This window comes from Bos mutus, chromosome 26 (genome assembly GCF_027580195.1).
Source record: "Bos mutus isolate GX-2022 chromosome 26, NWIPB_WYAK_1.1, whole genome shotgun sequence".
Lineage (NCBI taxonomy): Eukaryota > Metazoa > Chordata > Mammalia > Artiodactyla > Bovidae > Bos > Bos mutus.
Window position 1 is genome coordinate 24,343,846 of NC_091642.1, and position 14,115 is coordinate 24,357,960.

At 41.2% G+C, this 14,115-nt stretch overlaps 1 protein-coding gene across 5 annotated transcripts in view; it reads left to right on the plus strand.

Moving 5' to 3' along the window:
• SORCS1 (sortilin related VPS10 domain containing receptor 1) overlaps positions 1 to 14,115 on the plus strand; it is a 575,198-nt gene that overhangs the window by 445,666 nt on the left and 115,417 nt on the right. For all 5 annotated transcript variants that reach the window (XM_070363590.1, XM_005897015.2, XM_005897018.2 and 2 more), the window contains exons 9-10: positions 362 to 541; positions 10,829 to 10,975. In XM_070363590.1, coding sequence (XP_070219691.1) covers positions 362 to 541; positions 10,829 to 10,975 — 327 coding nt within the window. The remainder of the gene's footprint in view (positions 1 to 361; positions 542 to 10,828; positions 10,976 to 14,115) is intronic.

Consider the following 14,115-nt stretch of genomic DNA (forward strand, 5'->3'; position numbering starts at 1 on the left):
TATACGCCTTTTGAGCATGTACTCTGTGTTTTGCAAATTTATCAGGCTGCCTGATTCTCCAAAGTCATACATCTTTGAGAAATTATCCTTCAAAGTATCTAATGAGGCAATTATATTGTAACTGAGCTACCAGGCATCTCTGTCTTATTTTCTGATGACCTTACCTTGTAAGTGACAAAGGAAATATGTGGCTAACACTCAACTAATTGTTATTTCACAGATACACAAAAGGAAAATCTCTATCTTCCCTCATGCTACCTACGTGCCTGTCCTGGTGTTTCTCATCTTCACATTCTGTGGATACATGCCAGGGGCATGTATTAAATATTCTTCCTCTCCCCTTCCCTGTGTCTTTCCTTAGGACATGCACGTCATCAGCACGGATGAGAACCAAGTGTTTGCAGCGGTCCAGGAGTGGAACCAGAATGACACGTACAACCTCTACATCTCAGACACACGTGGAGTCTACTTCACCCTGGCCTTAGAGAATGTCCAGAGCAGCAGAGGCCCCGAGGGCAACGTCATGATCGACCTCTATGAGGTATGTCACAAGACATGTGTGGTCTTCAGCTACTGCGGTGCTTTGACCGGCAGTTGAAGGCCATGGGTTGGCCCTTCCCTCAGTCATTTTAATGACTAGTTCCTTACATGGCCTCAGTCTGTTTGGGAGAGGGAAGGGATTGCAGAACATTTATATTGGTTAATTTGCAATTCACAAGACATCTCTGGGAGGAATTCTTTGTTGACCAAGTCCAGAGGACTTGGAAAGTATCTGGGGAAGCAGTCAGGTAATTAAAAGGTTTGAATAAGAGTGGGTCTAGTATGAAGTTTGAAAATAGTCTTAAAGGACTAATAGATGTCAGGGGTGGAGCAAAGAAGTGACCGGCAGTGCTCTCTTACATCTCAAAAGAAAGAACGAAGAGAACATCTTTGCATTGCATCAGAACACACTCCCTTGACAAATGCTTTACCTATTTAGTTCATGCAGAATATTGAGCAGAGTTCCCTGTGCTATATAGTAGATCCTTGTTTGTTACCTATTTTAAATATAGCAGTGTGTACTTGTCAATCCCAAACTCTCAAGCTATCCTTCATATATGTGTAACTGAATCATGTTGCTGTACATGTGAAATTAACACAGCATTGTTAATCAACTATGCTCCAATACAAACTAAAACTTGAAAATTATTGTAGCTAAATATTGGGGGAAAAAAGACACTCACTTGGACTTGAAGACCTTTCTGACTACATAACCTCTACAGGCTGATTGCCATCTTCTCAGGGGTCCAATGTATAAGATAAGATTCATGTGTCTTTCTTTTCCTAAAGAGGGCTAAGGAAGAGAAACAAAAAGCAGAGTTTACCAGATTTCCTTAAGGGAACTCTGACCCTTGTTTTCTCAGAAGGACCAGGTTCAAAATAAAGTCATGTGTTGGCTCAGTTAGCTTTCATGACAAACACCAACACTTTACTGGCTATCTAAAGTAGAGTCAGGTAAAAGAAAGCTGCTATTTGGGGACAGATTTTATCCATGTGTCAGTCTTGTGCTATGAAGGATTCATAGTGGGTTATAATGAGCCATTACAAAACATATTTGGAATTTGGGAAGTGCAAACATCTACTTATATTCTATTGAAAAATAGTTATAAAACTGATTTAAATGTGTTCAGTCACAATGATACTGTCATTTGGTTGAGGATAAGCTCAGAGAATATAAGTTGTTTGTGTGATGAGTAGAAAGGGAATCATATCCAGTTATGTCAAAGAAAGAAGCCAATTTCACTTAAGAAATGTAAACCTATCATTGGAATTCTTTTAATGCTCTCTATATTCCTTCATCTTTAGGTATTTTGGGGAATTTTTTTCTAGTATCTAAACTTCTCTGTATGCATAAAGGCATGTTAGCGAACTGTAAGCACAACTCAGAGCTCAAGTATTTGTAATGGAAATTACAGTAGACAGCATACGACATAGTTTGTGTGTATATATTTAGGAAAATACCCTGCAAACTTATTATGCAGTCACAAATTTCTTCCACTTCATTTCCTGCCCATGTTCCCGATAAATATAGTATCATATATCTCAGCCTCAAACAGAACATGTATTCTGGAAAACATTTACATATTCTAGTGATTTACTTTTAAATTCATGTTGGATAAAATTGTGATTTAGGGTGTAAATTTTGGAGTCGAGCAGGCTGGATTTAAATCCTGGCCATGACACATATATATCTCTGTGAGATAAATCCAACAAATTTTGAGCCTTAGTCTCCTTGTTTAAAATAAGGGGATAAATGTAATATCTACTTGATAGGATTTCTTTGAGGATGAAATAAGCTAATCTTCTTAAAGTACTGTGAACAGTGCCTGAAATATAGCAATACTCAACAGATTATAGATAGTATAATCAATATTACATTCCAATGAGTTTAAGCCTGAAAACAATGTTCTAGTCTTATAATCTTAAAACCAACCCATATTATTTAAATGCCCAATGTACTTCCACTGTTCAGGATCTCTACTTCTTCCTGTATTGCAGTTAGCAAGGCCACATGCCATCCTTTATCACCAAAGTTGTCTTCTTATGCTGTGCGTGCATGCTCAGTCATGTCTGACTCTTCTCAGAGTGTGTGACCCCATAGACTATAGTCCTCCAGGCTTCTCTGTCCATGGGATTTCCCAGGAAAGAATACCGGAGTGGGTTGCCATTTCCTTCTCCAGGGGATCTTCCCAACCAGGGATTGAACCCGGGTCTCCTGCATTGCAGGCAGATTCTTTACTATCTGAACCTTTTCTTATAAACAAATGTAAATTACCACATTTCAGTCCTCTTTTGTAAATGTCATATAAACATTTAAACTTTAAGTGTGTTTTGTTGAAATATCACACATTTTCTTGCTTTGATCCAGCATTTACAGTGGAAATAGCTTGCTTCGAGAGTGTGAAATCTACTCAACGGTCCCACACTAATCAGCCAGTTGGCTTCTCTGGCCTTGGATCTGTCCCTGCTCTCTTGAAAACATCTTCTGATTTTCAGCTGGTGTTTTTCCTTCCTGCTGACCTTCTCCCTTTTTTTAAGTCCATGTGGAATGGTTTCTCTGGTTAATTTTATTTTCTGCCAAAATGGAAAACATTTTAATTAGTCCCTTGATGATGGAAAAGATGTCAGATTTGAACAAGAATGACTTTGTCATGTCCTGTTATTTGCAACTGTCTCCATGAATGGTTTTCTGAAATCAAAAATTACTAACAGGCAGGGGCTGAGAAGAGGAACCAGAGTGGCTCTGAACACGGCCAGCCATTTTTTGGTAACCTTTGTGTTTTCCCTTTGTATCTCTCCTTTCAGTTGACTGTCTGTAGGGAAGCTGCTGGCTCTTATTATCCTCACTTTGAACGGTGGTGGGACTACATTCTGTAAAGGTGTTCTGCATCCTGGGGCCGGGGCAAGAAGAGGCTTTGTTTTATTAACCTGGCAGTTCACAGCAACTTGATTTGAAATTGATGTGATCAGAGCAGCAATGCCATATAGGCTGATTACCTAGATAGAAAGAATATTGGCTGACACGGACCCTGGCACAAGTGTTCCTTAAAGCTGATTGTTCTGCCTAGCAGGAAGCTGAAAGCCATCCAGCATGAATTTCCCAGTAGAATGACAATGAATGATGAGTGGTTAGAGATAAATGAGAAGCAAGAAAATCCATAAATGAATTAATAAGGAGGAGAGATGAGCAACACGCCAGGTGGGGGTGACAGAGATAGAATATATAGAATGCACATCTGCTCACGTTTTGGGGGTGACAGAGGAAGATGACATGCATTCTTGGCTTCTACATGCTGATCACCTGCTGTTCTCATGTGCTGTTTAAATTATGTTAGCCGAGGTGAACTGTGTAACATGACTGTGTGATGAGTCTGGGTATCAGGCATATGTATCATTGGTAAGTCAGTGTGGGAAATGCAGAGGGAGGCACAGTTCTCATAAAAAATAATCATTTTATTCACTCTCTCCTTGGAACCTTACAACAAATGCAGTTCTCTAAGGCAATGGCACCCCACTCCAGTATTTTTGCCTAGAAAATCCCATGGACGGAGGAGCCTGGTAGGCTGCAGTCCATGAGGTCGAAAAGAGTCAGACACGACTGAGTGACTTCACTTTCACTTTTCACTTTCATGCATTGGAGAAGGAAATAGCAACCCACTTCAGTGGTCTTGCCTGGAGAATCCCAGGGACGGGGAAGCCTGGTGGGCTGCCGTCTATGGAGTCGGACACGACTGAAGCGACTTAGCAGCAGCAGCTACACCAGAACCATGTGTATGTATGTGTTGAGATAGGGAAATGTTGGGGACAAAGTGTTGGGGCCCTATCTTACATGGTTTAGTTATTGAAATGCCAGAAATTCCCCTCAATGTGAGGTAACCATTGCCATGGACCCCATTCATGAAGAGTCAAGATGTGAGTCAGGAAAGTTGGCCTCAGAGCAAAAATGCTGGGTAGTGATTTTTGTTGAAGAAAGATCACAGTAAATAGATAATATTTGGGATACCATTTAGATGCTTTATAAAGAAGCTTTTAAATTATCTCATTCAATCTATATATTAACTTTATGACACAGGGACTGTAATCATCACTCTTGTTTATAAGTAAATGGAGGCAGAGAAAATGCAATCATTTTTTATAAGATTACAAAGCTCATAAGTGTCAGGATTAGGATCTGCATTCTAGAGTGTGCAATCTTTTAACTAGAAACTATTGTGTGTCTCTAGAAAGATCAGCATTCAGGCTTCTATTTGATTGTGGCCAAGTAGTAACCATAAGATAGAAGCCCATTAGAGAGCAGCATAAATCATATTAGACTATACCTACAGAAGAGATCAGACGGGAAGAAGAAAATGGTCTGGGAAAAAGCCAGCATAAACAGAATCAACAGATGATGGCTTTGGACCTGTTCATCATTTACTACACCAAGTCCTGAGCCTGCAGTTTAAGCAAATTCACCCTATGTTATCCCGAAACTCCCACTTTTGCCTGGTGGATGTGTTCATGCAAGAGAATCCTAGAAACAAGTGTCCTAAGATTCTGTCATTCCTGAGGAGCACAATTCTCCAGTGGCACCACGTGGAGCAGGTCACAGAAGACAGCAGGCTTAATGGTGGCCGGAGCAAAAGAGCTGCGATGAGTGTGTCTGAGACACATGGTTCCTGGTATATCTGTCTGGAGTGGATGATGATACGGAGTCTGACAGCTCTGGGCAATATCCTCCCTCCTCTGGGAAGGGGATATTAATTAATGATGATGGCGAGCCCTTTGGTTTAATGGACAATGACAGTTCATCCCAGACAAGCAGAAGGGGTTGTGTTGAGAATGTAGCCACCTGGCTGCGAATTCAGAATGCACAGAATGTATGCATGCATGAGTGAGGCACAGTGGGCGGTATGACAGGTGTAACTGGTGAGCAGTGCATTTTGTTACACACATAGTGTCTTCTGTATGTTATGAGCTGCTGCTGCTGCTGCTGCTAAGTCACTTCAGTCATGTCCGACTCTGTGCGACCCCATAGATGGCAGCCCACCAGGCCCCCATCCCTGGGATTCTCCAGGCAAGAACACTGGAGTGGGTTGCCATTTCCTTCTCCAATGCATGAAAGTGAAAAGTGAAAGTGAAGTCGCTCAGTCGTGTCCAACTCTTAGCGACCCCATGGACTGCAGCCTACCAGGCTCCTCCGTCCATGGGATTTTCCAGGCAAGAGTACTAGAGTGGGGTGCCATTGCCTTCTCTGATGTTATGAGCACCTCTCTCCAAAAGAGAAAGCTCCACAATTCTGATGATGTAGCTACACCTTGATTCTTGGGAAAAGACTACCTCTTACAATCCAGCATAAGAGGTAGGGAAGAAAATTCCTCTCCCATTTAGGACATAGTTATTGCAAGACATAGAATATACCCTCTAATTATTTAAGGTGATTCTCTCCCTGGGTAGGTGAGTGCTTCCTGACCAAGACAACAGGGAAGGAAAAAATACTTAGTCTTTGTTGGCAGTGGGTTCTCTGATGACAAAGGCACTTGCTGGGTATGTGTCTCTCCTGGCTGGGATCCTCTCTTTAGAACAAAAAATATCCTGTCTCCAAAGACATAATGGTGGCAATATGTTCTCTTTCCTGCCATTGTCGTTTATTCATTTTTTAAATTCTCTTCTAAGTTTGATATTTCAGATTCATAATTAAAGTCTGAGATAGAGAGGATGGGAAGAATCAGCTCCCAGTCAGCATTAGGGAAATAAGCAAACTTTCCTGTGTGGGAATCTTTCTAACATGGCCACCATGTGGAATGTATGAAAGATTTGGGGTAGGAGAGCACCTTCTAGGGAGGAATATTAAGAAACAAAGGAGTTATCTGGAATTCTTTCTTAAAATCACTAAAGAAATCTAAGTCCCAGGACCTGGCATATTCTGACTCTCAAAAAAAACCTGCAGAGTGAATGTATACTTCCTTAGACATTCTAGGTGCTATTTTCCTGGTACTTAGAATGCATAAGTGATGGATATTAAAAATATTCATTGAGCAACTACTGAGTACATGTACTGAAGAATGAATGAAAAGCAATTTCCTGTAATATCTACATATAACATTTCTCTCAGGATGAGGGAGGAGTTTGAAGAACTAGTATTGCCAAAGGGTTAGGTTCTTGGGTTCTCAAGTCAGACACACTGATGTGGAGTGCATCCCCAAAGTTATTGGGGGAATGACCTTAGAGTGATTGGTTCTTGCATGTGTAGGATGAGGATGCAATGAGTGTACCACTTACCCTGCATGGAGGGATGGATGCGCACTTGCTTGCAAAAAGCCTTTCATGTCATGTCTGACATTTCTTAAGTATTTCATCAATTTGGGGCACTATGAATTCGTTCTCTCTTCTAATGCAGAATTCTTACTATTTTACTAAAAACAAAAGTAGCACTTCTTGTATAAACTGACTTTCCATTATTAATTTCAATGAGAGAATATGGTGGACTGAATGATAATCCAGAAGTTATACCCAAGTGAGACATGATGATGTGCGAGATGACAGGAGAAGCTAGGAAGAAATCACATGTGGTAAGAAGTTTGAGGAGTACCAGACACATTTCCAGGAAGACCAGTGCCCTTGAGAAGCTTACATGGTTGTTGAGAGCCAAGATATAGATACCATCTGTGTGGGAGACATATTGAAGGGCAGAGAAGAAGAGTTGGGGACAGTCAGGATTAAAAGAGAGGTTCTGGTTTCTGGTAAAGACTTACTGAGCTGGGTCTTGAAGGATGGGTAGGGAGAGATCAGCATTGGGATGCTGTCCCAGGGAGTGGGGGTAGCCTTCATGATCAAAAAAGGAAGAGAAGAGAAGTAAAGGTGGCACTTTGAGGCTGATATCCTGAGGGCAGGGCTTTGTGTTGTCTTGAGGTTTGAACTCTGACACTTCATGTTGAAAAATCCAGTCAATGTGGTATTTTTGGCTTGTAGGATGTTAGAGAATAAGAAATAATGACTAAATAACTTTGAAACTTTGGGTATCATATTCCCCCATATGACAAAGAAATAAAAGTGGCTTCTCAACATACTCAGCGTCTTTGTGCAGAATTGAGACAGGCAGAAGAGGTAATAGCAGCTCTTCCCTGAAGGGAGGCAGACTGCCAGCAGCGGGGTGTGCCATCTCCATAGGTGCATCTTCTTGACCTCTGTGTCTACGTGAAGGCATGCTTCAGTGGGAATACTAGTCCACCCTCCACCCCACAACCTGCCCTGTCATCCCACCACAGCCCACCCCAGTGCACAAATGGGCTCATGATGTGAATGCAGAGGGAGTTGTTTGGAAACAAAAATGTGTACCCTCATCCTCAGCAGAAACCTAGACCTTAGACACATACACACACACACACACACACACACACTACTACATATGTGCATATATGTACACACGCATACACACATGTACACACATATTCCACATTTTGGGTACTAATACTGCTCCCTTTGTATCCAGAGTCCACAGTAAGAGGGTAGAAGTTCTAGAAACATAACGAGACCTCATAACAGGCATGCACTGAGACAGGCAGGCGGGCTTCCCAGGCTCAGGGAAAAGGAACCATGAGTGGCACGAAAACCTAACAGCCGGCAAGGCTGACCATCTTTGCAGACCAAGCCCAAGAAGCCTAAATAAACAGATAAATAAATAAAATAAAAATACACTCCAAATGGGATTTTCCCGGATTAAGTGCCTTGGCCACAGGAGGAAAATAAGCAGACCTTCTTCAGCTCTATCCTTTATTGTGATACATCCCCCTGGCTTTGCTAAGTTTGTACTCCTCAAGATAAACCTGAAGGCCAGGTTGCCAGAGATGAATTACAAAGCTCTAGAGGCATTTGATAAAGCCAGACAATCAGGGGCCAATAAAGTCACCCGCTTCTGCAAATCAAATGCACCAGCTTCTAAACACGCGTAGCCCTGCTCTGACACCTGGGCCAAAAGAGGAACAGGGCGGGAAACGGCAAGGGAACAACTGGAATAGGTAATGTTTTTTTTTTCCTTCTCTATGTCCTATAAACTTCGAGTGTTGCATTGTCCATGTTTGGTACTGCTATGGAGGGAAGACAGGTACAACTGTGGGAAAATTCTGATTTATGAAATCAAAGCTTTAAAGAATTGTCAGTATAGTGTCATTTAAATATGTAACAGCCTCTCGAACATATGCAAGACCAACATGGGCTTCCCTGGTGTGTAATCCTTATGGAGCCGGTGTAGTGAATAAATAAACGTTGTTTGCAATTAATATACCATTGTTAAGAGGTAGAGTATTCCTTGAAATTTACGTCTTCCACATTTGTGGAGGATCCACAGTGTGTAAAAAAGTATTCTGGCTACTGTTACAGGCCCCAAATGAAGCTTGTTTTCCTAAGTAGTTCAAAGTATTCCCCCCAGCAACTCATTTATACCATTTATTTGCTTAACAAACTTGTTGTTGCAAAAGAGTACAAAGTTGGCTCAATTCTAAATTATCCCAGATGCCAAAACAGCAGGTACGAACTAATGAGGTTTGACTGTGTCAAAAGCAAAGGCAAAACGTGCATGTTCTATTGATAGAAGCCCAGCCTCTTTGAATTGACAAAGTCAGAGCCGTATTTGCTGAAAGAATGTCGGAAGTCTAACAGATTTGGGTGTGAACCCCAAGTCTTTGTGATCCTCAGCAATTAGATTTCATTTATGCCTGTTTCCTCATCTGTAGAATTGGGATGATAGGTGCTGTGCAGGTTTATAGCAAATATTGGAGGTTTTACCTAAAAAGGACTGAGTTTAGCGTTTTGTACATGGCAAGGACTGATACCATGGTTTCATCCTTCTGCTTAAATTTTTCATATTATAATATACAAGGGAAGTCAGATAAAGGACCTGAGTTAAGTTAAATGGGTTCAGGTATTCTTTCTAGCTTATTCACTTACTCTCTGCCTGTGCTCCAGAAAGCCACTTAATCTAAGTTTCTATTCCCTCATCCTCAGATGAGGCTGTATCTCCTTGGCTTTTGTGAGGATTAAATGAGATAACCTTTGCAGAATGTTAGAATGCACCTGTCAACATATTTCAGACACTTTTCTCACTACCAAGTTTTCCTGGATTGTTATAATTTAAAGTAGAGTCAATTATGCATAAATATGTTTAATTCTAAAACATGTGAAAAATATGGCACACAATTAATGATTTGTTCCTGCACAGTTTTGGCAACTTCTTTATTGTTGCATCTTTCCTAAGATATAAAAGAGAAAAAGTAATCATGTTTGCAGAGTCAAATAAATTATAAGGGCTGTTTATGGTAGGATTAATAGTATTATAGAAATTGAGGAGGAATTGTTTGACAATTTAGGAAAACGTACTTCTTTATGTTTAAAAGCTGTTCTCTTTTGCTTAATGTATTTTGATAGTTTAATAGACCTTTTACAGAAAAAAAAAAAATAGTGATAGTCATCAGATCCAGAGTTTGCACTGATCTCTTTTAATTGCCCAAGGCTGTGAATAGTGCAGTGATTTCATCATTAAGGGCAGGGGCTGTGAAACCACAGAGCTCTGGGTTAAAATCCCTGGGCTACCACTTACCATCTATATGACATTAGGTGTTGTGATCCTGGGCAACTCACTTTACCTGAATGAGCTTCAGTTTCCTCACTTGTGAAATAGAGTAAGTGATATTTACCCAAAAGGACTATTGCAATAACTAAAGGAGATAAAGTATTTAAGACTATGAGTGCTTGCCTAAAATAAAATAAAAGTTGTCGTCGTTAAGTCGCTAAGTCTTGTCTGACTCTTGGCGACCCCATGGACTACAGCATGCCAGGCTCCTCTGTTCTCCACTATTTCCTGGAGTTTGCTCAAATTCATGTCCACTGAGTTGGTGATGCCACCCTCTTCTCCTTTTGCCTTCGGTCTTTCCCAGAATCAGGGTCTTTTCCAGTGAGCCAGTGCTTCGTATCAGGTGCCAAAGTATTGTACCCCCCTATTTGTTTATCATTTGCCAAGCACAGAACCAACAGCATCAGTTTATCTCTAGGCAGCTGTAAGCTACTGTCAACCTACCTTAGAGGAGATAAGAAGACTGTCAAGCTTGCACTGGGATCGCCCAAGCACAGGGGGCATGGGGCTATTGCATTGTCTCCCACAGCCCGGGGAGTCGTACGTAAGCACAACCCTCACTCTCATTCCTTCAAGACAAGTGATCACAGTTGCATTTGATAGTCTGGTTTCTTTTGTAAGTACAATAATTACATTTCTTCTCAAATTGAGGTATTTTTCAGCCATGTCCATTTTTCCCAGGTAGCAGGGATAAAGGGAATGTTCTTGGCTAACAAGAAGATTGACAACCAAGTGAAGACTTTCATCACATACAACAAAGGCAGAGACTGGCGTTTGCTGCAGGCTCCAGACACAGACCTAAGAGGGGACCCTGTGCACTGCGTGCTGGTGAGTCTTCATATGGGGGTGAAATGCCCCACGTAGTGAGGGCTGGAGATGGAGGTCAACAAGCAGATGTACATGGGCCCAGGGCTTCTTGCTCAACTGAGGAATAGGACTGGATGGGGAAGGGTGTGAAGGCGGTTATAGGAAAGAGTCACAGCTTTGCTGCTTGTGATGGACCAAAGCCATAAGAAAACACAAGTAAGGTTCTTGCTTGTTTCCAAGGATGTTCAGTTGCTGTCCAATTTCTGATAAGGACCACATATTGTAGTTTAAGGGAGAGTATGATAGTTTCCAGTTGTGGTGGGAAAAGATACCCTTACTTTCCCATGAATAACCTGTTAAGGATCTAATGACACATAAATTCAGCTGTAAAGTTGGTGGACTGAATGCAGAATTGTGTAAGTGTATTTCCCAGTGGACATGCTTATTCATATTTTCAGAGAAATTTACGCCTCAAACAAAGGTAAGGACCACTGATTTAAATCCTTAATCGGTATTCTTTATAATATGTTCCATTCATTTATGTCGTTATATAAAGCTAGTATTGATAAACTATGGTCTGTGGGGCAAATCTAGCCCACTGCTTGTTTTTTAAATAAAATTATATTGGAACATAGTCATGCTTATCCACCTATATATTGTCTATGGATACTTTTGCTTTACAGTGGCAGAGTTGAATAGGCATGAGAAACTGTGTGGTCCATCAATGAGATATTTATTATTTGACCCTTAAAAACAAATTTTTTGACCTCTGCTTTGAAATATGGCTTGTAAAAACTTGTCTAGCATTGGGGCAGTAAATAGATTAGATCAAATTATTTTGTATTTGATTATATGATGGTGTCCAAGAGAAGAATCACAAATGTGTCTTGTCTTCAAGGAGTTTGCTGCCTACTTGAGAGAGAATAGATTAATGAGTGAATGATTATAAGGTCACATCCTACTTTTCTTAGTATTTATGATACCTGCCCTTTACTTGACACATGAATTTGATACTGAGTGAATGAAGGAGGGGAGGCAGGGATTAATTGTAAAATAATATATCATTAAATGCTAATTTCTAGAAAACAAATCCAAAGTTTCATTTAAATTCATAAAAGGGAGACAGCAGTCTGTAAAGCTAGAGAAGAGACCTCTTAGTTTTAGTAAGAAGGACTGGATATATACCAGTTATTCACACCCACCAAACAGTCCCAGCTTTATTTAATGTTATGCACACTGAGCCTGCTTCCTTCTGTCCCATGAAGTCTGAGCAGTCACTTTGCAGGTTCGTCTCCTACAGCTGTAGGCAAGTCACCCTCCCAATGGAGAAGATGCCACAGCCATAGCTTGACCTTATTAGCTGCAGAGGATATCACAGTTGTCACCATGTATCAGGGGAAGCAGTCTGAAATTCTGCCTCCCACTCAGCTTATATCCCTATTAGTGGCAACTTACAGGGGGAAAAAGCCAGTTGTTACTCAGTACACAAATCCAGTTACAGAGTAAGTGAATGTAGCAGTTATGTATTGAATGCCTACTCTATGCAAGGCATATAGCACTTAAAAATATTTATTTATTTTTAATTGATTGATGATTGGTTTACAGTATTGGTTTGATTCCTGGCATGCATTGACATGAATTAACCATAGGTGTACATTATGTCCTCTCCCTCTTGAATTTTCCTCACACCTCCCACCCATTCCCACCCCCCATTCCCACCCCTCTAGATAATTACAGAGCACCAGTTTGAGTTTCCTGAGTCATACAGCAAATTCCCACTGGCTATTTAAAAGGCAAATAGCATTTTAAAAACATGCCCACCTTCCTCATTCAGCTGTTCCAAGTTGAAGACAAAGATGCAGGAGATGTCCCAGTGGCTTAATGCTATCTTCCATCCCATCATGCATGTTGATGACTGAATGCCCATGAGAAAAAGCCAACTGTATCACCTAAAGAGGCTTTCCTGGGTGCTCTGGCATCATAAATGGACCATTAGAAATGCCTCTTATACAAAGCACTTAGTGAGACATTCCTTGCTCCTCCCCCAGCCCAGAGTTACGAAGTCTAATTGCTGTGCCTCCGAATTATAAATGCCGTATCACCGTACATCCGTACATCCCCATCTCCACTGAGACCGTCCTAATACAAGCATCGTCATTCTTCCCTGTCCCTACAGTGACAGCTGCTCCTCCTGTCTCTACCTGGCAATTTCATCTCACCATAGCAGCCAATTCAACCTTTCTTTCCCCCTTAAATCTAACTTCATTGAGTTGAAATATACATACATAAAAGCATTTTAAGAGTTTAGTGATAAATCTTGACAAATGTATAGACTCCTGTTGTAACAGCTACCACAGTCAAGATACAATATTTTAATCACTCTAAAAAATTTCTCTATGCCTCTTCACAGTCAGTACCCACACCCTTGGCCCTAGACAACCTCTTATTTGCTTTCTTTCATGAGAGATTAGTGGAGAAGGCAATGGCACCCTACTCCAGTACTCTTGCCTGGACAGTTCCATGGATGGAGGAGCCTGGTAGGCTGTAGTCCATGGGGTCGCTAAGAGTCGGACACGACTGAGCGACTTCCCTTTCACTTTTCACTTTCATGCATTGGAGAAGGAAATGGCAACCCACTCCAGTGTTCTTGCCTGGAGAATCCCAGGGACAGGGGGAGCCTGGTGGGCTTCCGTCTATGGGGTGGCATACAGTCGGACACGACTGAAGTGACTTAGCAGCAGCATTAGAGATTAGATTGTTCTTTTCTCAAATTTTACATAAAGGTGTCAACTTAAACTATAAAAATTCAGACCATGTCCCTCCTTTCCTTAACCTTCTAATGACTTTCTAATTCAGATGGAATGAAATTCAGATACTTGACTGTTGCCTGCAAGATTCCGCATGGTCTGGCCCCTGTCCACTTCTCCTGCCTGGTCTCCAGACTCTCTCTTTCCTTACACATTGGCCATGGTGAGGGAAGAGATCATGCCTTTCCATACCATTAGCTCACTGCACTCTTTTATGTTTTAGGCTCTGTATCTGCCATTATATTATATCTCTTAAAATGCCCTTCTTCTAGTATGACTTTTTCTTGGCATTCAGATCCTTGTTTGAGAACCTTCCATCTCAGGAGCTTTCTTGAGCATCCTCTGAAACTGCAC